This window comes from Nicotiana tomentosiformis, chromosome 11 (assembly GCF_000390325.3).
Source record: "Nicotiana tomentosiformis chromosome 11, ASM39032v3, whole genome shotgun sequence".
In the NCBI taxonomy this organism is placed as follows: Eukaryota; Viridiplantae; Streptophyta; class Magnoliopsida; order Solanales; family Solanaceae; genus Nicotiana; species Nicotiana tomentosiformis.
The window spans coordinates 19838040-19863292 of record NC_090822.1 but is presented as its reverse complement, the minus strand read 5'-3'; the positions used below and the strand labels follow the sequence as shown (position 1 = coordinate 19863292).

At 35.7% G+C, this 25253-nt stretch overlaps 2 protein-coding genes across 7 annotated transcripts; both read right to left on the bottom strand.

Annotated features, from left to right (window-relative positions):
* Positions 1-1443: 1443 nt before the first annotated feature.
* Positions 1444-11549, bottom strand: LOC104107644 (uncharacterized). The gene is made up of 3 exons (XM_033659043.2): positions 10961-11549; positions 7196-7380; positions 1444-2304 (listed from the first exon to the last, which is right to left on the bottom strand). Exons 1-3 carry the CDS (start codon positions 11493-11495, stop codon positions 1762-1764), a joined length of 1263 nt encoding a protein of 420 aa, XP_033514934.1. The 5' UTR covers positions 11496-11549; the 3' UTR covers positions 1444-1761.
* Positions 11550-14613: 3064 nt separating this feature from the next.
* On the bottom strand, positions 14614-21763 carry LOC104107645 (putative clathrin assembly protein At5g35200). Of its 6 annotated transcripts, none has more exons than XM_009616504.4 (19): positions 21534-21763; positions 21386-21443; positions 21228-21285; positions 21085-21141; positions 20258-20412; positions 20103-20172; positions 19900-19997; positions 18294-18435; positions 18105-18205; positions 17699-17782; positions 17214-17264; positions 17064-17129; positions 16910-16975; positions 16713-16793; positions 16539-16616; positions 16121-16279; positions 15961-16036; positions 15758-15876; positions 14614-15328 (listed from the first exon to the last, which is right to left on the bottom strand). In XM_009616504.4, the coding sequence occupies exons 5-19, from the start codon at positions 20354-20356 to the stop codon at positions 14960-14962; spliced, it is 1659 nt and encodes a 552-aa protein (XP_009614799.1). In that variant the 5' UTR covers positions 20357-20412; positions 21085-21141; positions 21228-21285; positions 21386-21443; positions 21534-21763; the 3' UTR covers positions 14614-14959. The 6 variants fall into 6 exon arrangements, with proteins under 6 accessions (XP_009614799.1, XP_009614798.1, XP_009614801.1 ...); XM_009616503.4 differs by having other exon boundaries at positions 20258-20394; XM_009616506.4 differs by lacking the exon at positions 21085-21141 and having other exon boundaries at positions 20258-20394.
* Between the last annotated feature and the right edge of the window lie 3490 nt (positions 21764-25253).

The following is a 25253-nucleotide window of genomic DNA, read 5'->3' as shown; positions in this document are numbered from 1 at the left end:
TCAGCTGTATTATTGGATCTTTTTTCCCTTCTTGTTTTCCCGCCAGTTTGCCCCTGTATATAGTTCATATTGATATCCTTGTGTTATAGATTGATGATGTGTTTAATAGTGTCGACTGTGTAAACACACTTTAAACAAGTAGTGGTTTCTTTCTGGCCTGTAACTCCTATGTAGGCATTGATTCTCTTTCAATATGACTAGTGATTATTTGATTCAATTCACAAGATTTTAGACAAAAATATCTTTCCTGTGTACAGAGCCAAATGATGATATCTCGATTTCCTTGTGCACATCTAGATGTGTTTAGTAATACTCTCCTAGTTTTAGTTCTTGAAGTTGGAAAACATCTCGAGTAGCGTGTAGCTCAGTTGGTTTCACTTTAGGCTTTGAGCTTCGGGTCTATCGGAAACAATCTCTCTACCTACACTAGGTAAAGGTAAGGTTGCACGCTCACTACCCTTCTCAAACCCCACTTGTGGGATTACACTTGGTATATTTTTATTGTTATAGCTTGTAATCCCCTTTCATATTTCTCTTTCCTCCGTCCTTTGTATAATTAAAATGAACTTTAAGAAGTGCCATTTTTAAAATTTTGTGGTTAACATAAATTCTCATCCTGATTTTCAAGTTGTAAAGACCTCACTTGCGTTTCTTCCACATAGTTTTCCTCGTGTTTTGTCAATATAGAAGCGTTGTGCACCGAGATAACTTTTTGTGCATTGAAAAGGTTAGGGCAAATTGAGTCTATAAGAAATCACAAGAAGGTCAAATTGGTTTTAAATTCCTGCTAACACTTGAGATATGCTAAAATAGAGCACGTGGACAGTAAGAATTCTTGTAGCCAATCATATACTAGGAATTGAAGCTTAGTTGTTCTTGCTATTGTATTGTGCTTGAAATCTAGGGACAGGTGGAAAAAGAACATGCAAAAAATTTGGTTTGGACGAAGAGCAAGAATGCAAAAAGGAAATTTTAAAATAATGTTTCGACTTTTCTGAAATGGAATGATATTTGTGAACCTAACAGGAAATTAGTTGTCTTTTAGTTTTTCTGTACTTGTTTTATTGTTTACTCTATAGACTTCTTGAGCCGTAGGTCTATTGAAAACAGCATGCCTACCTTAAGGTAAGAGTAAGGTCTGCGTACACAGTACCCTTCTCAGATTACACTAAGCTTGTTTACACTGCGTTTGTTGTTGTTTACTCAACAGATAAATCCAGCAAGAGAAAGGAAAATGTAAAGTTTTCCATCGTTACTTCTTTTCCTCCCTCTAGATTCTAATCAAAGCACAAACTCCCTTTAATCATGTGATACAATACATTGAAACTCTAGCAATGCCTCGTCCATAGAGTTGGCAAAGGACTCACCTGAACTGATGTTTTGCAATGTATGAATATTCAAGTTGTAATCGACTCCAACACACAACTAAGTGCGCAAAATTACTAATCTAAACAAATAAAAGCACTCTGAAAGAATAAGAGTAAATCATTTACAATATCAAACAAGTGACAATCAAACCAACAAGCAGCAGATCTACTTATGCCAATTCTGCGCCAAGGAGGTCAGCTATGACATGTTAACTCATGTCAACTGATCTCTCTGTTTCTTTCTTTTTTTCTTCTTTTTCCTTTTTTTTAGGGGGGGAGGGGGGGGGGGGGAGGTGGTTACTCTAACTTATTTTCCTGGGCAACCATAAAAATCTACAAGGTGATGAACTTATAAAAGAGAACTAAAAAGAAACATTTACAGATTTCAGAGGAATCAATTGGTGGCCAAACTGTCTGAATCAATATCATCAACGGTGAGCCAGTCACTCGATTCCTCACCTTCGGAATCTTTATCCCGGTGAATTGATTGGCCAGCCTTCTGCTGACTACCCTGAGCTTTAGAGTTCTCATTTAGTTGAATCCATTCATGGGATTCACTAGATGAGGAAACTTTCTTTCTATGTGTAGGCTTGCTTCCTTGCAGTCTATCTGATAGATCGGTATCATCATCCTCAAGATCACTGAAAGAAACATCGTCCTCATCCTTGTCAGCAAATGAAGTTGTAGTCTTCGTCTTTTCATCTTCTAACTGCTGCTGAGGTTTCTTACCCTGCAAACTGTCTTTGTCTTGAGAAGCATTTGCAGTCTCCGCTGAAATATTTTTCTCCTCCAATTTACTTTCAGAACCTTGCTGCTGTCCACTGACCTTGACATCCTTCTCAGATGCATCAACAGTCTCCAACTCCTTAGATGCCTCTGGCTGTGGGGTTTTCTTACTTTGCAACTGCTGCAGAAGCGTCTCCCTTACTTCAACAATCTACAGTAAAAGTCAAATTAACTTGAAAAGGCTTGATCATATCATCAAAAAATTTCATTCAGAAAAAAGTTAGAGAAAAGAGAGAACCACATGCACGAATGAGAAAAGAAAAGAAAAAAAGGGACATGAGTAAAAGAACTGACTACATAAAAAGAAATGACCAAAAGAATTGACTACATAAAAAGACATGACCAAAAGAACTGACTACATTCCCCCATAGAACAACACACCTGAACAGCACCCCAACAGCTCACCCCAAACAGTCCCCTGAAAACCAGTGATTACATCATCTCTCATCCTAAGTCCATTTTGAGATTACATGTGCTATATGTTGGATCAAACAAAAAAAAATAAGATTCGGAAGTAAACCACAACAACCACCTGAAAAGGCAATAACTTTTGGCATTTCAGGAATGAAAAGTTCGGTTAAGAAAGTCGATAAATGTCCATACAGGGAAGAGCATGCTTTGAGGATTAGATCTTCACAAGGCAAGCCAGTTGAAGCCTACACTATTATCTACTGACTCTCTTTTCAGAGGTAGTAGAATATGTCATTCTTCCCTCCATCTAAAATGCCAAGTCGAGACTTGGATTTTTTTCTTTAGTAGGCCACACTTTGTACATTATCCTTGGCATGAATTGTACAGACGCACTGCAAAATGCTGTATCTTACCATTCCAAGAACTATCTACACCTTCCGATGGCATTGGGTACTTTGGTTTTCTCCAAATTCTCAAGGGTGTAAGAATGATAGTAGAAAACAGATACTTTTAAATAAGGTTGATACTAGAGGGCCAACTTCACGTTCTCATTTATCTTTTACTCTTCGTTTTCAATTTTCTTTCCTAATTCAATGGAGCAGTACAGAGTACTGACAATCATCCAGCTTAATGATTCCGAAGAAAACGTGAGGAAAAAGTATACTACAATCCTATTTTTTCATCTGCCACATCTCTTCTGCCGAATCAAAAGAATGGGCCTCACTGATAATGCAAGAAACATCAGTAGACAGTCTTAAGGACACTATTGCTATGCTAGTCAATGAGCTTGCGAGGAAACACCTTGATATTTCGATCTAAATCTCTGCTTGGCAATCCAAACGCAACACAAAAAACCGCTCTGTTTCTACCATTTCTAAGGTTTAACGTTATTTTGGCTATGGACCATTATTCTCTTTCGGTTTAATTTAGCTGGGACCAAAATGATCCAATTTTGAAAACTTTAAGGGCTATTAATGTTCAGGATGATGTACCTGGGCCTCCCATTGGGCGCTTCATATAAGGATACTACGGTTTGGAATGCAGTGATCGAGTATGCCCACCTATTACTTATCCCTGTTGCAAGCACCGGTGAGCATCACAGAAAAACTGGAGCGACTTCAAAGGAACTTTCTTTGGGATGCGGCGGATGGAACTAGAAAGTTTCATCTAGTGAATTGGCAGACAGTCACTTCCCCAAAGAAGTGGGGTGGACTTGGAGTGAAAGATCTTAGGGTATTTAACAGAGCTTTAATGGGGAAGTGGCTGTGGAGATTCGTGGTAGAAGAGCATGCTCTATGGAGAGAGGTCAAAGTAGAAAAGTACGATTCCACGGGAGGGGGTTGGAGGACCAAGGCAATCACAACACCTTTCGGGTGTGGCATGTGGAGGAGCATCATGAAGAATTGGGAAGCATTCAGTGGCAACATCACTTACAGGGTGGGAGATAGAAGGAAAATCAGCTTTTGGAATCATAGGTGGTGTGGAGAGGATACTCTGAGGGTCTCCTTCCCCCACGTCTTCAGAGTTTCAAACCAGAAGGAACTGATGGTCCAACAGATTCGTAAGGAACATGAAGGGGGTAGTATGGGACCTCTCATTCAGAAGGAACATGCAAGATTGGGAGATTGCGGAGCTCCAAGATTTGTTGGCACTGCTATATGGGCAAGACAGGCCCCAGCCATCCTACGACTCTTGGAGATGGGGCTTGCGTGGCGATGGTTTGTTCACCGTAAAGTCTTTTTACCAGAGTATGTTGGTGAGAGAGGAGACCACTTTTCCATACTCCTCGATCTGGATTCCTACGGCGCCCACGAAGGTGTGCTTTTTTGCATGGCTAGCGGCGAGGGGAGTGATCTTGACTGCTGAAAATCTCCGAAAGAAAGGAATTACACTTGTTAGTTGGTGCTACATGTGTAAAAGCTCAGGGCAATAAGTTAATCACCTTTTGTTGCATTGCCCTGTGTCCTCTGCCTTGTGGAGGGCAATCCTGAATCTTTTTGGTGTTCAATGGGTGATACCAAGCACTGTAAAGGAAATGTTATATAGTTGGGCCGGTTTCCGTAGAAGAAGAAAGCAAAAGGCGTGTAAGTTCACCCCGTTAGCTCTCATATGGATAGTATGGGGGGAGAGAAATAGGAGAGCTTTTGAGGAGATTGAGTCTCCTTTTTCACATCTTAAGAATAGTCTTTTATCTTTGATCGCTTTTTGGTGCACTCATTTAGCCCCTACTTGTATAGAAGATTGGGCGTCTTTTGTAGAGAATCATGTTCTGATGTAAATTCTCTACGTTTTTGGTATACTTCGTGTATACGGGAGTTCTCTCCCTTTTGATTAATACAATTTACCTTATCAAAAAAACAATGTTCAGGATGATGTATTAGGGACCAAGATAAACCTAGCTCGGGGATTATTTTGGTATTTTTTAGTTCTTTCTTCACTTTCTGTCTTAGTTTCTCACTTATTTGACTTACAGGCAATGACGGATGAAGTTTTACGCTTCCCTCCTTCCTTTTTTTAATTAAAAAAAAGATTTTATTGATGAGAGAGAGGACAGATACAGAAGACCAGAAGCAAGAAGTCATCATAAGGAGGGAGTTAGCGAAGATGAGGTACAAAATTCTAGAAGTTAAAAAAACATGAGTGCCCACAGTTTAAAGCTGTTGTAGTGAAGATACCATTGCCCTTCTTCACACACAGGATGTGAAACCCCCTTTAACTCAGACCAAGTATTCTGGTAGATATTTAGTCCAAGCATTTTTCTCGATTCTGTTCTTATAACTGCGCCAATTAGAAACTCTTCTAATTAACTTCAGCAGAAATTTCTTTTGGCATGATATCTTCATATAGTTAAACAAAAATCTGATACTTGACATGTGACTAGTTTTAGACAAAAATCATCGTGAATTTGACTTTAGCGTTTCTTCTTGCTTTAACATTCCTACTAGTATTATCTATTTGGAGAGTCAATATAAATAAATCTCTACACTAACTTTTACGGGATAACTACATACATGTAAAAGGACAATAAAGAGTCAAATCATCCCTTTAAGTTTTGAACAATTTATTGAATAAGGGTTGAGGAAATGAGAAAATTCCAAAACAATAAAACATCAAATTACTAGCTTGCAGTAACATAATCAAGTATAGAGCAAACAGCATGTCTTTCTTATAAGTTCAATGGAAAGGAAAGAACTAGATATTGGTGAAGTAAGTTGTAGCGCTTTCACATGGAGCTGGATTAATCATGAACTCCTCAGATAACCTCGTTTTGGACTAGCTCGAGTTAGTCAGCATCAAGCTCTATCTAAGCTGATTGCTCAAAGCGCCTGGTTAGTAGGCTCACAAGCCGGTCCGTATGTTTCCATATTACATCTTCCATAAGCTGACACGTTTGTTGCTTAAGTTTACAGTGAACTTATTTGTACACAACACCCTACCCCTCTCTGCAACCACCCTCCTCCTTTACAAAAATTATTACACAATCTATTGAGGAAATGGAAGTAGAGATCAAACCAATTATTACACCCTCCTCCATGTCATTTGTCATAATATGAGGAGCTCCTGCTGGTGCTTCTGGCTTCAAGAATTTGGGGATATGCAGGAGGATCATGAATGAGTCTAGAAAGATTCAAACTGACTTCTCAGCAATCTATTTTTTTGTGGCATTTAGGAGTTTTTGGGATAATGAGGCTAGTATGCAGGTAAATCAAGAATACCGAATAAATCAAAAATACTGCCCAGGTTTTCTTAATTCTATATTGGCAACTGTACAGGGCAGCTCCTCTTTGGTGCCTTTCGATATTTTCACTTAACTAGCTTATCTAAAGCTTATGGAATCTGAAACACTCGGACTAAATTTGAGCCTGAAATCTTCTAAGAAGCACCCTAATAAATTTCAGCTTGATTCAACTTGTAAACAGTCATAAAAAGATAGATAAAGTATATCCCATGGGCTGACTATGTAGGGAAATCAAGAAACTTAATTCGATGAAATTATGTGATTCCCAAATTTCGTGTAACGGAAAAGGAGGATGTTCTGACGTTATCATCTCTCCCCAACTTCAACCGCCACCCCACCCCCTACCCCCCCCAAAAAAAAGAGTCAATAGAAAGGTTCTCATCCAGTCTAATAAATTTAAAGATCTCCTCACTTTTTTGGATAAGGTAAATTCAAAATCCCATCAATTTCCCAATAGCAGGCTTCAACAAAATACGAACCAAGCTTATTCGGTGGGTGGAATGGTGATTGTCTTGGGTAATCCTCATCTCTTGAGCTAGCTTTTAGGGTTGAGTTAGACCGAGGTCCATTTCTTTATCAGGTCAATAGATGGTATTAAATATCATCTAGTGGCCGTGTAAACTTCCTTCTCTTATTATAGAAAGAACCCAGCTTAGAAGACCACACAGAAAGTAAGAATGCAATTATTTCAACTTGCATTAATGAACTGGATAATTTTATTGTTCAGTAAATGCTATGTGAAGTAGTAGCAGCACTTTAGAGCATACAGTTTTTAATCTACAGCACTGCAAATTTTTCTCAGATTAAAAATCTCCTCTCCACTCACAAATTTATAAAACATTGCAGGCAAAACAGCGCCATTTAGTATATAACTTATCAGAGAGAAACTTGCCTCAGGAGTTGACAACAGCTCCAGGTCATTCCCATTCAACCTTGGAAGCAATAAAACAAAATAGATCATCCAAAATTGCCCATCAGACAATTCATGGCAAACCTTCTGCCTCAAGGAATCAAGACCAGGCACAAACTGCTCAATAGACGTCACATGTTCTTTCTGACTATCAGACATGGTAAAATCTGCAACAAAACTTCATAAAGATCAACCAGAGGCCACTAGACATATGAAGAATATTTGTACAAACAAGGATTCTATCAAGGAAGTACTCCTTTTAATTGACATATGAAGTATGTAAGCATCCAGAAGTGGTCGAAACTCGGAAAAGAACTAGAAAGGAAACTCACTGCTCATTATTTTTGAGAATAATAAATATATACTCACTGCTTATAATTCTAGGTACATTCTTTACATTTTCTTTGATAAAATTCTACATTAATAAAGTCTTCTTTACGAAGTGCGTAGAGCAACATAAAATTGTCCCACATCATATTAATACAAAGTATGTTACACCTAATGCAACTCTTGGTGACAGTGAAATGCTATAGTATACCAAATACCCAACTCTTGGTGCCCGCAAAGATTTTTTCTCGGTCATCTATGAATCTCCATGAGAGTCAACAACAACAACAACTATGCCTCAGTCCCAAACAAGTTGGGGTCGGCGAAATGAATCCTCGTTCTTTTCATTTAGCTCAACTCATACATCGTCATTACCAAAATAAAATAAGAGTGCAAGTAAACTCTATGAGATTAAGAGAACACTTTTTTTATAAGGTAGAAGTTTTATTAATGAAAGTACGAAGAAAGTACATAAAAGAACAAAAACCACACAGCCCCTACAATAGTTTGAAGTTACATAATTTCCAAGTGAATCCAAGAAATCCAAATAGTGATCCATATTCCCAAGCTAACTCCTGTTACACCAAAAAAATAAAAATAGATTATGCCGAAAAAGGTTCTTGACTCTAGAAATATGATTCTTTTTGTCCTCAAAGCAAGCACTATTGCTCTCACTCAAATAGTCCAGAAAATATACAAAGGATTGGTCATCCAAAATTGTTTCTGGATCATCTTCTGCCTTTTCCAGCTTTCCAGTAGGCACCTGACATATGAAGGCATTACCCAAGCTACACCATACAGATTTAGAAAGAGCTCCCAGCATTGCTTAGCAACTTTACAACGAAGAAATAGGTGATTGACTGATTCCAGTTCATCTTCACAAAAATAACATGTATTACTTAACATGAAACCTTTCCTTTGCAAATTATCTTGGGTTAAGCATGCTTCTCTGATGACAACCCACCCAAAACAGGACACCTTGACAGGTGCTTTGGACTTCCATAACAATTTTTTTTGGATAAGTAAAGTCTTCTATTCATCTGGTACCAAGATGGTACTGGAACAGTTACGTATTTCCCCCAATAAATATAAAAAAGTCCAAATATTGATCTATCCTACCAAGAGTACTGCTATAACACCAAAAATATAAATTCTTTATACACGTATTTTTTACTCTAGCAATCTGCAGCCTCTTCCCCTCAAAGCATGCTTTATTTCTTTCCAGCCAAAGAGTCCACATAGTGCAATTAGGAATAGTCCTCCATATCTGCTTCAAATTTCTTCTTACTCTTTGAGATTGCCAACTTTCCAACAGGCTCTTGATCTTCTGTGGTAAGACAATAGATACACCCATATTGTTAAGGAATAATTTCCAGCATTGTCTGGAGTACCTGCAATGCAGAAATAAATGCTCTACTGTTTCCTCCTCATTGTTACAAAAAAAAGCATCTGCTACACAATGGGAAACCTCTCCTCTGCAAATTGCTCTGAGTTAAAGTTAAACAAGCCTCCCTAGTTGCTATCCAACCAAAACACGCTGCTCTCACAGGTGCCTTGGTTTTCCAAATCACCTTCCAAGTCCAACTAGAAGTCCCATGACTATTCTGCTGTAAAAGCATTTTATAGCAATTATTATCTGTGAAAAGCTTGACCCTGCTATTTGATCAAACTAAATTGTCTATTTTGTCCATACTCCATAGCAATTTGGACTTCCATAACAATTTTCCATGACCAATATGGCTCAAAATACTTTGATTGCTTTTGCAGAATGCTATAACAGCTCTAAACAAAGTATTTAATATCTTTACTTGCTGTCCATACTATAACCTCCTCTTTATCTTCCTCTGCCACTGTTTCACCCAATAGTTGTAGTGATTGCCCGACATCCTCCACCTCCCTATCATTGAAATCACTTCTAAAATTCAATTGCTACCCACCAGAGTGAAATTCAGAAATACAACCTTCACTATTAAAGGAGTAATCGTACAAAGTTGGGATCCATAACCAATTTGGTCAACTTACCTTAGGTACTTTGACTATGTCCTATGATCGAGATCTATATATTGATTGGGTATTGGTTTGATTTTTAGGTTTAGGTATGTATATATATATATAGTATGAGAATGCTTTTCTATTACGCGAGATATTATATGAATAAAATATTGGTGTTTAGAAATAATAAAGTTCTATTAATTTTAGTTCAATAACTTTAAATAATTGAAATGTCTACTTTATATGTCATAATCAACATTTATTGCCCTTTTCCGTCCATACCCCGAATCCTAAAGTTTATGTGATGAAGAATCCGACCTCTAGATCCGCACTCGAATCGGATCCCCGTACCAGAGTCCAAGCAACATAGATGACGGCTCATTAATGATTCAGGAAAAATCCCTCATAGCTCTTGTATTTCTAGCATCACCGTTCTTCTCATCCTCAAATCTAATACATTAAAATCCCCACTAATTACCCAAGGTTGTGAGTGTGAGGTCAAACCATAAATTGCAGCCAACTCCTTCCACAATCCTATTCTCAACTTCCTGTCACAAGGTGCATAAATCCCTGTGAATGTACATTGAAAGCCAGAATTTTCCTCCTTTAGAAACATAGTTACGAAGTGTTGTCCCACATATTTGTCCCTGCAACTGCATCTCCTTATATCCCAGTACACCACTATTCCCCTACTATTACCTTGAGCAACTCCACCCATTCACTCCACCTAGAACCCTGAACTTGCATAATTTTTTTGACTCATGCCATTTATTTTTGTTTCAGAGAAACAAACAAGGTCTGCATTCCATCTCCTTAAAAGGAAATCTACCCGTCTTCTTTTACCATTGTCATTCATACCCCTAACATTTTTTGCGTGAATCAATAAATATATGGCTCAATCCAAATCATTTGGTGTTGGTTATATGATCTATATTAAATCTACTCTATTCAGGTCTACTCATTAACTCCAGTCATAGCGGGAATGTTTACCCAGCGAACTGCTAGCTGGATTAGTCGAGTTGCAGGCATCTGGCGCAGAAACAATGTTTACGCAAAAAGCACACAAACTCCTTTAACAAGCGGTTGTGGAGTGGACTAGTTGTTAGAGAATATACTTGTCCTTCATCAGTTATGTAAGGGGTTTATAATATCCTGGACAACACCCATTACCTTAAGATTTTGGGTTGGACGCACTTATACTTTAAACTAGTGACACATTCAGCAAAGAATAGAGTAATGAATTTCTTACACCATCTGTGCAATTTAACCAGCTACAAAAGGTCACTTACCATTTATTCTAGGTTATCAATCAACAATATTAAATAGAGTTGCTTATTCTAAAATGATCACCACTCAAAGAAACTAAACAAGTAATAATACTCCAAAACATAATCAGTAAACTAGAGCAAAATATTATTTAGGAGTTACCAGTGGGTAAAGATAGTGGAAAATCGGTCCACAACTGAGGCCGCTGTGAGATTGTGCTAACAAACTCCACTACTTCATCCGTAATGCCCACAATTTCCTCTTCGTAATCATCATCGTCGTCGTCGCGATCTTCATCTTCAGTTTCACGATCATTCGGCGACTCATCACTAAACTGTAAAAAATTAGAAGCTAACTTTGAAATCTCTGAAACAGTTTTGTTCGAAGAGAACAAAGAGAGTCCTGATTTAAAGCTATCTCCAATTTCAACTAAGTCGTTTTTAATTCCACTGAATTTTTCAGAAGACGGAACTTGCTCCGACGACTGAGTCGGCGATGGCGGCGCCAGAAAAGAAGCGACACCGCGGAGGTGGTGGGAGAAAGTTTGGGAAATTGCTGAAAAATCTTCCTTTATGCTAGAGGAATTAGGATCGGAAATTTTCTCACCCGCCGGCGATGAGGGTTTTTCGCCGCCGCCGGCGTCGTCGTCGTCGGATTTGAAAGGATTGGGAAGAGGAAGAGAGAACCAAGATGACATCTTTTTTTTTCCTCTTTCTTCAATCTGCTCTTTCTCTCTCTTATTATTATTACTTCCTTTTTCCTCCTTTAATATTTATTCTTTTTACCAAATTTTCTTCTTTTTTTCTTTTTTATCCCCTTGTTTTTTTATTTGCAAAAATGTTACTTTGGGAGTAAAGCTCTGCAGACAAAGCTTGAACCCGAGACCTCTAGTTAAGATACATTTATTATTTTATCATAACATTTGATGGTTACAAATTTGTTTTGTTCGTTTTAAAGAGGATAGAAATAATATCCCAAAGAAGAGTTAGTGTTAGCTATATAATTTTCATTCAGTGTGATTCTCTATTTAACTAATCTTAAACTAATATTATGCATAACAAAACTATAAAAAAAAAAAGTAGTAGAAGTTTTATATATTTTTACAAGCATAAAATTTTTTGATAGAGTTTTCTTTAAATCATAAAATTGGCTAGTTTTCCACTGAGTATTATAATCCTCTTCTTTTATGCGGTTTCAAACTACAACAATGTGAGTAATATCATATAAGTGGCGCTTAAAGAAGGACATATCGGAAGCAAATTATTCATACGAGTGTGACCAACTAATTACAATTAAACATAAAATTTAGTTACTTTTGTACATTTAAGTTACTCCAAGTCTATTGTTTAACATGATTTTCTTATTTGGTTAGAGATCGTATGTTAGTAGAGGGATAAGTGTTGAGTCATGATAAGTTATGTTTCTTTTGTTTTGATGATTTGACAAACTTTATGAGAAAATCAGATACGGAACCTGATACAATTAGTTTCCTTGTGTTCAGAGTAACTAGTGAGATGTCTGGTTCAATTCTCAATGAAATCAGATAAGGGAACAACAGAGGAAACATATACGGATCAGTTCCCCTAGTCGTCGTGTTGTCAACTCTATAGTTGTAAAAGTTGTTGTATTGTACCTTCTGGCAGGTTGCTGCACTGTACCGTCTGGCAGCAGTACATAGCACAATTGTAGCTTGCTAAGGCCAAACTAAAGGACACTTTATTGCATCATCCTTGATGACATCACACACACATATTATCAACATGAGGCAAGAGATTTTTTTTCTCTAACACTTGCAAATCAAAAGATAATATTCTCTGAAGTGTTAGCCACCACGTCTCTCACGAACAAAGTTGTTGCAACCTCAAGGACCAGATTCAAAGATTGAAGATATGTTAAGTCCTTAGGTTTGTTGAGTCTTTGTTATTTTGTTCTTCATTTGTAAACTTACACTACTTTCAAGAAGTGTCTTTGTAAGATAGATTTAAACTACTGTTTGGTTTAGTTTCTTGACTAGAGTTAGTCAAGTTTTGTTGCTTTGTAATAGAGTTATTGCAAAGGCTTACAATAGAGGTTATCGTAAGGGGTGAGGGTTTAAGAGTTTAATTCCTAGATTGACTAGAGTTAGTCAAGGTTTGATGCTTTGTAATATAGTTATTACAAAGGGCTTACAATAGAGTTATTGTAAGGAGTGAGGGATTAAGAGTTTAATTCCTAGATTGCAATAGGTTGTAATATGAAGTTTGCTCGGTTTAGTGGAGTTGAAGTCCTAGTAGGGTAGGTTGTGGTTTTTAATCCCTTGAGCAAAGAGTTTTCCACGTAAATATCGCGTTTTCTTTATTTTCTGTGGGAACAGATAGAAAACTTGGTTCCCTATATTGTTTGATTTTACAGTTTGTTGCTTACTGTGGGAACTGGTAGAGAACGTGGTTCTCTATACAACTTGGTGGACTCTTAGTTTCTATCAAGTCATGTGTTTGATAGTAATTTATTTTCCACGTTTAATTAGGTAATTATTTATTAATAGAGCAATGATTTAAGAATCATTATTTAAGAGTAAAACGATTAAAATTACTAAAAAAAGGTAGCCCGGTGCATTAAGTTCACGGGGTCCGGGGAAGAGTCGGACTATAAAAGTCTATTATACGCAACTTTTCGTTACATTTCTGCAAGAGGTTATTTTCACGGCCCAAACTCGTGACATCCTAGTCACATGATAACAACTTTACCACTTACCAGTTATGCCAAAACACCCCTTCTAAAAAAATTACTAAATATCTCAATATAAATTATTGAAATGAATCAGAAATTTTTAGATTCATATACTCAATTAAATTAATTTGAGATAGAAATACTGGTATAGTTATTATTTTGGAAAGGTTATTATCAAAGGAAGGTCAGTAGTAGTATTCCAGTAGTTAGGGCTCTTTGACTGTTGACTCTATCTGTTGTTTTTTCCGCTTGTTCTTTTTCTTATTACTATTTTGGTGGGGAGATGTGTAATAAAGTTGCTTATTTGGTTGCTTTATTTATGGTATATTTGTTTATCTTTATCTAATTTTGGGATGTCTCTATCTGTTACCAAAAGTTGTATATTGAGAATGGTGGGTCCCCCAAACTCACTACTTAACTCCAGATCCTACGCCAAGTAATATGACGGCGAATTCTTCAGAAAAATTATAACTTTCATAATGGAATTTGATAAGTGAGATTTCGAATATAAGTATTTAAATAATCTTCTTTTGTACGAAAACATAGAACAACTTATTTGTTCCTTAAAGAACGACTCTTAACGAGGTTAATCCATTAAAAGTTATGAATAATCATGTCTCCCAAGAGCATAATATGTTAAAGAGTGAGGGTAATATTTATTATCGCCATTTTCTATTTTACTTTCTTAGCGTTTCATAAAATATATAGAATGAAGATAATATAAAAATCGAGTTAGTTCAACAAAACTTGTGAATAATTGAATATTATAGACAAATTTTATCGACTTGGCAAAACCTGTTAACAACATGTTCAAATTACGTTCATCATAATTGTAAACAAGGCAAGTTTTGTCCCAAAAGAAATTTGTAAACAATTTGTACTAAAGTTATACCTCGTCGCTCTAACTTGTAGACAAGGCAAGTTGTGCCAACCTGGCAAGAAAACTAATGTTCCAATACTATCTTCGCACAAATTCCTTAATCGAGGATAAAAGTTAAACAACGGCACAAAAGAATCATATTTTTAGTCACCTCTTGCCAAATATACCTCAACATAGAAGAGTTCCTTTGAAGAATTCATACAAAGAAGATAGTAAAAATAGAGAGTATACAAAAGGACCACATTTCATATGCAAATCATGTACAATCACTAAGCAAATTTGTTTCACAATACAAATCTTACAAAAATTCAAAACTGATAAAAGAGCCAACAAATGGCATTAAGAAAATCCAACCCGAGAATAAGCAGGTTTAGAAGAAGAAAAAAATTGAGTCAAGAATTATTGAGCGTTCCCGCGATGTTTGCAAATAAAGAATGAACCAAGAAAGTTACCTAAATATTTAACAAATAATTTTACACTACCTCCTGCAGTGATACAAATCTATTCATCAATATCTTCTGAGTATCAAAATCAATAGCTGTATGCAGCAACATGTTCTCTCTGTAAATTGCTCAAATGAGGCCAGTATTATAGGGATTATATGCTTGTACAGGCATACCGGGGCCGTATGGATTGGCATTTGCTCCGTAAGGGTTGGCGAAAGGATTCGCAGTTAGCAGTGGTTGGGGAGTCATCATCATCATCTGTTGTTGTTGTTGCTGTAACATGAAAGCCTGTTGCTGGTTGGCCATGGCTGCCATCTGCACATTAGTTGGGGCAGCCACCATGTTGGAGACGTAGAACGGGTCGTATCCTACGTTCGGCATCATTTGAGAAGCTGCTGGTGCTGGTTCCCACGGATTATAGCTCACATTTTGGTTGGTTTGTCTCATTGCATCATCATACAAACTATCTAGCGTAAGTTTGTCAAGTCCTCCGGCCTAGTTTTTACAAAATTAGGAAGCGTCAGTACAAGTATGGCTCTTTATACATGTGACGAAAATGTCCACCTGTGCATCTAAATCTTCTGCATAATGGGTCGGATCCACGATTTAACTTGATGTGTTCAACCTTTAATATTCTTAGACTGAACTCATTGTACTTTTGAAATTATACATTCAAAATTCAATGTTTGTTTAAATTTCATAGGTTTTTCACATGAATATCTATGCTCTGTATCGCAAATATTGGGTTCAATTGAACCCATTGTACGAAGATTGCATGCACCTCTACTTGCATCCATTACTTTAGCCCCCCCAAGTTCAAGACGGTGAAACCATATCGTTGTCTCTTACAATACGATTCATTCAATTTTTTAGTCAATGGGCACTGATTAAAAGCAGCGAAATGAGAAAGACGCGTAATTGTACCAGTTTACTCGCTGTAGTGGCACTCTCATTCGAGCTGGGAGCTTCGACAAGAGCCAATTCCCAACCTGTAGCTCCATTAGTAAAATTTGAACCGGTTGAAGCCGGTGGGTTGCTAGAGCCTGTGACAGCACCGAGAGTCAGAATAACAAGGCTCGGACGAGTTTCAAACATGTATATGGTGCAATTGATTTTGAAACACGTACCAACTGGTATGATAGCTAAAGCCAAAGAATTTTTCTCATCTAGTTCTGCAACTGCTGGAGAAGGATCATCCAAAGACTAGGGACAAATGAGGCTTTAAATATCCAATCATAGAGTTAAGTACAATAAGGTTATAGATAAAATATGTCTTGAAACTATTACCAAAAGATCAGCAGGTTCTGCTGGCGGAGCTTCCGTTTTAACCGGCTCTGGCTTTGGTTCAGGTTCCTTTTCAGGTTCAGGTGGAGGGGGAGAATGGGAGCCAGCATCTTTGACCTCTGAGTCCTTTTTGTACTCAATAGCCAAAATAGCTTTGGGTTCCTGGAAGTTGAATATAAATTGCATAGAAATTTAAGATCTCGTTGGAGTAAAACAGACTTGTACATATCATAAGCTCTCAGTTTTTTGAACTGCATTATTTTCAAAAAAGCATTTTCACATGCTCCGCCCAAGAAAAAGAATCACATTCGCACGTGAGGGGGCTTGTTAAACATAAATAAATATAAGTATTTCGTTTATGTATACTAGCTCCGTCCAGAGATAATTGACATTTATCAAGGCGTGAGAGAAGATTGCTTACCGAATCTTTCCGCACGGTAGAAGCTCGTGGTGCTTCTCTCACATACTCCTCCATTGCTTGTAAAAATGATGCAGGGGGCTTGATAATAAATAAATGCAAAAGGATTAGGAAGACATCTACAATCGCAATCAGAAAAAAGAATTGCATATATTTTTTAGAAAAGTCATATCGTACCTGCTCAATTTTAATAAATTTCTCGCCACGTCCCACGTCAATACTTTTACATATTTCGTAAAACTCTGAAAGTGCCTCAGCCTAAAAATGAATGGAGATGTGTCAGCAAAGGTGTCTATATTCCTAAAGGAACACAGTAACTCGAACTGTTTTGATGTATATTAGCTGGTTCTGAAAATAATCTCTCGGGATGGTACCTGCTGGCCAGCTCTGCGGTATATATCAAGAGACCTAAGAGCATCATTCCGTTGCATCTCAAAGAACTGTCAAGAAAATAACTCAGTTAACCGTTTTTAGCTATTACAGAGGAGAAATAAGACTATCTATATTATAACCAAAAGAAAAGCCTACCTTGTCAACTAAATTAACTGTACCATCACTGATAGCGTTGTAGATTTTAATGCTCTCTGAAGCAACCTATCAAAATTATAATAAGCAATCAGATAGTGAAAAAACAAATACATCAATCGTTTCTGATAAATCAATGAACAGATCACTTACCATTGAAAGTGCCAACTGAACCACAAAATTGTGAACGGACGCCCCTTGTGGCTGCACGAAAGTTTCATGATCATAAGTTTAAGCACAATGTACGTATATGCTAATCTAAAATTCTAAGTGGGCGTTTGGACATGAGAATCGTAAAATTTCAAGAAAAAGTGAAAAAATATTTCAAGTGAAAATGGTATTTGAAAATTAGAGTTGTGTTTGGACATGAATATAATTTTGGGTTGTTTTTGAAGTTTTGTGAGTGATCTGAGTGAAAATTTTGAAAAACAACTTTTTGTAGTTTTTCAAATTTTCGAAAAATTACAAAATTCATCTTCAAGTGAAAATTGAAAATTTTATGGCCAAACATTGATTTCGAAAAAAAGTGAGAACTTTTCGAAAAAAGTGAAAAAATTCTTATGTCCAAACGGGCTCTAAATTAAGGACATTTTGTCAAAGTAACCACCATATCGAACTGATTATGAAGAGTAACATACCTGACAGCCGATAATACGATACAGAAGTTGCTGTAAGGCTGGTAACTGTTCAAGCAACTCCGGTGTGTCCAGATCTTTAGTTCTCTGCATTAAATGCATCAAAAATATAAGGAAATCTCAACACTCGATATTTCACTTCACCTAAAGATAAGATTTGTATAGAAAGCAACTGGATCCTCATAATATAGAAGACCGATAATTTCCACAGAGATAGGCCATCTAAATATAAGAAGATTGATACATACATATGTTTTTTGTTTTTTTTTTGAGAAAGATAATATGTAGGTACACACACACACACATATATTGTGTGGATACACACACACATATATATCTAATATATATGTATGTATATGCATATGTATATGTATATATTGGAAGAGATTAAAAGGGATGGTTCTCTTACCGGACGATCGGTCTCCACATCATATTTCAGCACTCGGAAACATTCCAGCCTCTCCTCTAGGAACAAGGCATACGAACGCACCCAAGCAGAGTAATCCCATGCTGAAGAGTTAATCAGAGCAATTTTCAATTTCAGAGAGCACTACGGCCAACTTTCCATAAGCAAGAAAAAGGTAGATAATATTTATACCATTTGGACTAGAGTCATCTTTGAAATGAGCCATGTTAAGCATGCGATTTCTGCTGCGACCATAGTTAATAAGTTCCTCCTGGAATGTAGGGTCCACCTCTCTTAAAGCGCGGTGAATGACGATCAATGTTTTTAGCGCAACCTGTAAACAATCGACAGTGACAAATGAATCAGTAAAGGTGCTTTATGCATCAACTTTGGAGAGTATTCGAGTTAAGATTATCAATTATCAAGAAAGCAATGTTATTCAAAGCGCGATCAGCTTTTATGCTTGATGAATTGATGTGAAACCAAGCATATTAAAACAAAGCAAAATAATTCCTTAAACATTCAAACAAATACTTGACTATCAACATTATTCCTCAGCTCCAAAAGTTAGACCTTTCAAAAAAGCAAGACGATATTTAGTCCTTTGCGACTGAAGCTAGTTTCAGAAAGGACAGGCTTATAATCTGATCTGTCCTCACCAATGAAATTAAGGTCAGAGGCCATCAGTATCATGTGTCAGTAGACAGAACAACTAAGTACACAGCACGCATACTGTTGCCTTATCTTATATGCTCTACATAAGAGCTCTTAATATATTGGATCTCAACATGAACAAGCGAAAGACGATCCAAATCTTAATGGGTCTTCATAAGAACTTAGTTACGTCAATGTTCTCTTGAATCATGATGCTATGATGTAATGTTGCCTTATACTTTACAAACTAAACAGTGTAATGTCGTCTTACATTTTAAAAGCTACACAATCCCATGACAACATAACGTTCAAATGTGTATATTTACCCTTAAGAAGTGAGAAGCCGTGGAAACTCACCTCGTGACTCACAAAAGTACAATACCGCTGGCGTTGCTAAGTTTTGACGTAGACACTAGAATGCTGCAACGCGAACATTACCCTATTGAGGATCTTAGAGTGATATACCCCTTAAATGCAGGTCCCTCTTGATCCAAGAAGAGAGATTGTGTGGCATAAGAACAATGGACTGACTGCCCAACCATAGATGAGTTGTTACATTTCGCTTTGTGGCCTAGCCCAAGGGGTAGTGTATATGAATCCTAACTCGTCTAACCCTTAAAATAGAAAGCAATTACTCTTGGAGGAAGTTGTTGCTTCAAATGCGGTAATTATGTGGATCGGTTCACTTCAGTCGAATAGTTGGAAACCTGGAAGCTAATGAACAGGGAATTAACACCCTATTTAATGTATAGTACTTTTTCGCTTGGAAATTTCGGCGCAATTAACGGAATAACATGGCATGTATTGGACTGTAACTCAGTTACCCAAATTGCAAGCTTATAGGCTTGGAATACAAAAATTCCCTGTGTGTTCCTGGTCTCTCGTGCAAAAGGAAAGAAAAGAAAAGTAAAACGAATATCTATCTTGAAATGTTTACAAATAAAGCCATAGGGAGCAGTTGTATCTCACGTCTACTCTTAGAATCTTTATGGTAATTTGTGAGGCTGTAAATAAGGAACAAAGATTAAACTAAAGGACTTTGTCAAATCAGTATTTTGAAGACTACTTATCTAAAAGGTGTGGGACATGCTTATAATTATCTTTCATGAAAAAGGTGCTACTATATTGAATTAATTATTCATACCGCCCAATTATGCGTCTTCGACAATCTTCTTGCGAGAGCATGAATGCAGTATGCAACATCAGCTCGAGGCCTGGTAGCCGAAATGGCAGAAAAAATGGCTGAAAATGAGAACCGAAAAATTCTATCAAGTCCCATCCTGGATGCATTTATCGCTATAATTCAGTAAGTTACATCTCCATAACATGACGATCTGATGCTTTTACCTCTTATGTACTTCTCTTTTGCTGGCTGTTCAACATGATTCGTTGCCTTAACTATAGCAATATCCAATTCCTAAAGAACATTAAGGAAACAGGTATTAAGAGAGCACCCCAAAATGGAAATAGAACGAGAATAGGCAGCAAAAGAATATCATTACCTTATAGCCGCTATTAATTTTAGCTAAACTGACAGTAGTTGTATCCTTAAGTGCTCCAAGGGTTTTTCTTAAGCTGTTCTGCGTACCTCCTCCCGACATTTTCTCTCTTCGCGGCAAGAACTTCCAGCAGGCAGTGGCTATAATAATAATAAGTCCTACATTAAATGAATTCAAATGTACCATAAAGAAACTAAACGTTTCTCCGATGATCAAGATTGATTCAATAAAATTCAAGAAGAAGTGACATAATGCTATCCTCTAAACTATTAGATAACCGACCACTTAGAATCCTGACAAATTGCATACAAAAGACATAAAACAATGAATTTTGACAAATCTTCTACTCGTATGGTATTCATTTCACCTGAAAATCCAAACACCCTATATCCAAGTGGTGAATCTAAACAAAGAATCAAAGAATTCAAAGAACCCACCAAGAATCAGGCTGCACACATTGACTCAAACACTCAAAATCAAAGATCCAACAAAGTTAAAATTCAATCATTACTCATATCATACATCAAGTTTTCAGCTCAATCAACAATCCCACAACCAAAATGGCCAAAACGGTCTCTTCCTATGCACAAAATAAGAACCAAAAAAGCAGGTTTGAAACTTAACTTCATTATCAAGGACCCAACAAACTCAAAATTCAATCTTTACTCATTTCATACCTCAAATTTTCAGCTCAATTAAAAAAAACCACAACCAAAAAGGACAAAGGGGTATCTCTCTACGAACAAAAAAATTCAAAAAGCAGGTCTGAAATTCAACTTCATAATCAAAGATCCAACAAAACTCAAAATTCAATTTTTACTCATTCATACCTCAAATTTTCAGCTCAACCAATAATCCACAACCAAGAAATCCAAAAGGGTATCTTCCTATGAACAAATAATAACCAAAAAAGCTCAATTTCATAATCAAAGATCCAACAAAACTCAAAGTTTCAATCTTTACTCATTCATACCTCAAATTTTCAACACAACCAAAAATTCCACAACCAAGAAAGCCAAAAGGGTCTCTTCCTATGAACAAATAAGTATCAACAAAGAAGGTTTGAAACTCAACTTCATTATCAAAGATCCAACAAAACTCAAAAAAAATCAATCTTTACTCATTTTATACCTCAATGTTTCAGCTCAACCAATAATTCCAAAACCAAGAAATCCAAAAGGGTATCTTCCTATGAACAAACAAAAAGGCAGGTTAGAAACTCAACTTCATAATCAAAGATCCATTGAAACTCAAAAATTCAGTCTTTACTCATTCATACCTTAAATTTTCAGCTCAATCAACAATCCCACAACCAAGAAAGACAAAAGGGTGTCTTCTTATGAACAAATAAAAATCAAAAAGCAAGTCTGAAAACTCAAGTGAAGTTGAAGAATTTCAGAGAGAAATTTGAGGAGAAAGGAAAGAGGGGTGGAAGGGAGGAGGGGGTGTTAGGACAAGGGGGAGTCTTTTTTGGTGGCCTGCAGCATGGAGAAGAAAAGTCTCCAACAATGAATTTTCTTTTGGTTGGCGGTCGGCGTCATTTACCTTTTATTTTTTTAATATTAATTGCATTTTTTAAAATTAAAGTTTTGCTTCAGCTTAGCGAAGACATAAATCGAATATTTGGAGGTCGAGAATGAATATAAAAGGTTAATAGGTAGTCGACTAATAGTGTTTGTCTTATACTTTTATTATTATTAGATTTTTATTATTTCTTGTCGTTATTATTTTTTTTTTTTTTGTGGTCGAGGATGTATCAGAAACAGTCTTTTTACCTTCAAGGCAGATATAAGTTATGCGTATACACTGTACTCCTCAAAATCAACTTATGAGATTACACTATATTTGTTATTATTGTTTTTAAAATTAAGCATATCTATACACTTTCTTTTGTCAATTCATATGTGTATACTGTAGTAACTGTACTCATAATTGTACACGTTACTTGTGTGTGTATATATTCTTTATGTCTACTGTATCACTCCTTTCTTTTGGTTCTTTCTTCCATATATAGAAGCTTCGCTTGACATTTTACTGTTGAATTTAAGTGATGCATTGAGTCTATAAAATTTACACAATAGTTAGTTTTTTGATAATCTATAATCTAGTAAAGATGATAATTAAGTACTTACTTGCTATAAAAAAAATCGATTTTTTTTTTTATACGACAATATATATAACTTAAATCATTTGCAGTAAGTTGCTAATGTACGTATACTTGCAACTTTGGAAATTAGGCATTTTTTATTGACTTCCGGTTCTCGCAATTTACTAATCTGATTAATTGAAATTTATGTCCCACAGTTTGATTCACTAAAGGGGACAAAGAGCTAACTATAGTTAGTTATTTTATTTCTATGACTTAACCACAAACCTCTAATTGCGAATCTCAACTTACAATACTTTTAGATTATGAAAATTTGGCTAAGGTAAGTGCAAGATGGGCGGAGGAGTGGAGGAAGTGAAGGCAAAAAATGTATAATAATTATATCAATAAATACAAAATATATATCATTATGTTTACTTAAATTTTACACCATTTGTGGAATTATACAGAATTTATTATTATTATTATCTTTACTTAAATTTAGCACTTAATTATAATTAATTCAAATGTGATTTGTACATCATGTTGAATAAAATGTATAAAAGACAAGCTTTTAATGCTTATTCTCTTGTTCTTGTACTCCATATAGATATAAGAGCATTAGTATTATTTGTGAAAACATAAAAATAACGAAGTTTAATATTAAAGTAAAATACTTATTATTTGCATTCAAGGAAAAGAAAATAAAGAATAAAGCTAATTGACCTTAATTTGTATGCTTAGACGAGATACTTTCCTTTTTAGTTTGTTCCAAAATAAATAACACATTTCTAAATTTGGAAATAATTTAACTATAACTCTTCATTTTACCTATTTTATCTTTAATGAGAAGTTTTTATAACCACACAAATGTCATGATCTCACTAAGCTTTTAAGACCACAAGTTTCAAAAGTTTTTTTTTACTTAAACTATGTGCCGAGAAAAACTACCCCATCTAAATTGATACGGATGGAGCATAAACTAAATTCATGTGGAGATTGGATAAATCTAGATTGTTAAATGTGGTGCGTGAAGATTTAATAACTAAATTCAATGTGAAGATTTCTTTTTGCCTTCTTTTCAAATATATCACATTACTGTTACAATTTTCTCGACTTTTTATTTCCCATTCAGTGTATTTGAAGTCCTACCGCATAAGATCTCTTAAATGGGAGCATTTCCTATCGAAATTTTTTTAGTAGGCGTTTGGACATAAGAATTATAAAATTCAAAAAAATGGTGAAAAAAATTTCAAATGAAAATGGTATTTAAAATTTAGAGTTGTGTTTAAACATAAATTTCAGTTTGGGTTGTTTTTGAAGTTTTGTGAGTGATTTGAGTGAAAATTTTAAAAAATAACTTTTTGGAATTTTTTAAATTTTCGAAAATTTCCAAAATGCATGTACAGATTTCGAAAAAAAGTAAAAAATATTTGGAAAAAACTTCCATCAAATTTTATGTCCAAACGGGCTCTTAGTCCCAGAGCTTGAACTCGAAGCTTCTGATTAAGTATGTGATCTTATCTATCTTGAGATAATAATTCTTAATTTTCCTAGATAATAATTCTTAATTTTCTTATTATAATTTCTATTAGTGGCAAGCTTTAAAAAAAAGAATAATTGCTAAGCCCAATAAAATTTTGAAATAATAATACTGGCAGTAAAGTTCTTCCATTTAGCTACTCCGTTTCAGAAGAAAAAGTTGTCAGAATACGGAAGTGTACGATGAATCTACCCAACAATAAATAAATTTCTTATACTATTGTTATGATCAAATGTAGACCGTTCGATTAGTGGTGATAAGATGGATCATCAGTAAAGTGGGACCCAAAGTTTGAGATGTGTAGTAGCTGTCCACAGCTGAGCTTAGCTCAAAAGACAAATCCACAACTACATGTGCAATTTAGTGAAACTGACCACATTGTACTAACCTGTACCTGCTAATGATCAATCTTGTTTTTTAAACAAAAAGAGAAGTGAGAAAGAGAAAATGGTGGAAAAAAGGACAACCTTTTCTTGATTTGGTATTTAACATTTGAGTTATCAATGGGGCCTTGCTAATTTGAAGATACCTAAATTTTCAATTTTTTTTCCGTTAGATGTCTGATATCTGTCTTGAGAACTCAGACTAATTTGGATACGGGTCGTGTAAGGCCCAGTAAAAAAAAATACACTTTATTAGGGTTATTTATATTTTATGGTCAATTTCATTGTTAATTAACGCTAAAAGATGAATTTCTTAATATATGTTAAAAAATCTAAAAACTCAATTAAAGTGGACATGGGAGTAATAAAATAATTAATCACATCTTGCTAATTACTATATTTGTTTGAAAATATTACAATAATGGGCTTTGTATTTTAAGGATTATATCTTTTCAGAAACTTAAATATTACACACATATATAGAGAGAGGGGACCAACTTTAGGGATTTTGTTTCTTGAAAAGGTATTTAGGAAATTTTTAAAGAAATGTTAGAAACTTGATTATCGGTTAATTAATTGTGTAAAAAACATTCTTAGTGGGACATAAAGAACAAAACCAGCATCTTTAATAAAGGAATAAAAGAAAATTTAAAACACAGCATGACAAAAGAGTATTCTTTGTGCTTGGCGGGCAATTACTGTATTATTCCTTTTTAGACTGGCACAAACACAAGGAAAGATCTAAAACCAATAATTGAACATTAAACAAATAAAAAGTAATTCTAGTTTTTTTTTTTTTATCTGGTATCCGGTACCCATATTTAAACCCGACTATATTGAATTCGCACCGTATATGGCCCCATTCGGGGGTAGCGCTCCCTACCAAAGATTTTTTCATACCCAGAGCTTGAACCTGAGACCTCTAATTAAGGGAGGAACAACTCCATCCACTGCACCACATTCTTTGGTGGTAGTAATTCTAGTTCA

Coding starts and splice junctions, on each gene's coding strand:
- LOC104107644 (XM_033659043.2), bottom strand. CDS start 11,495: ATGTCATCTTGGTTCTCTCTTCCTCTTCCCAATCCTTTCAAATCCGAC. Junction 7,381..10,960: donor TCCACTATCTTTACCCACTG/GTAACTCCTAAA, acceptor GTTTTGTTGCAG/ATTTTACCATGTCTGATAGT. Junction 2,305..7,195: donor AGCTGTTGTCAACTCCTGAG/GCAAGTTTCTCT, acceptor CTTTTACTGTAG/ATTGTTGAAGTAAGGGAGAC.
- LOC104107645 (XM_009616504.4), bottom strand. CDS start 20,356: ATGTCGGGAGGAGGTACGCAGAACAGCTTAAGAAAAACCCTTGGAGCA. Junction 17,130..17,213: donor TTCAGTTGGCACTTTCAATG/GTAAGTGATCTG, acceptor TAATTTTGATAG/GTTGCTTCAGAGAGCATTAA. Junction 15,877..15,960: donor TTTAGCTATCATACCAGTTG/GTACGTGTTTCA, acceptor GTGCTGTCACAG/GCTCTAGCAACCCACCGGCT.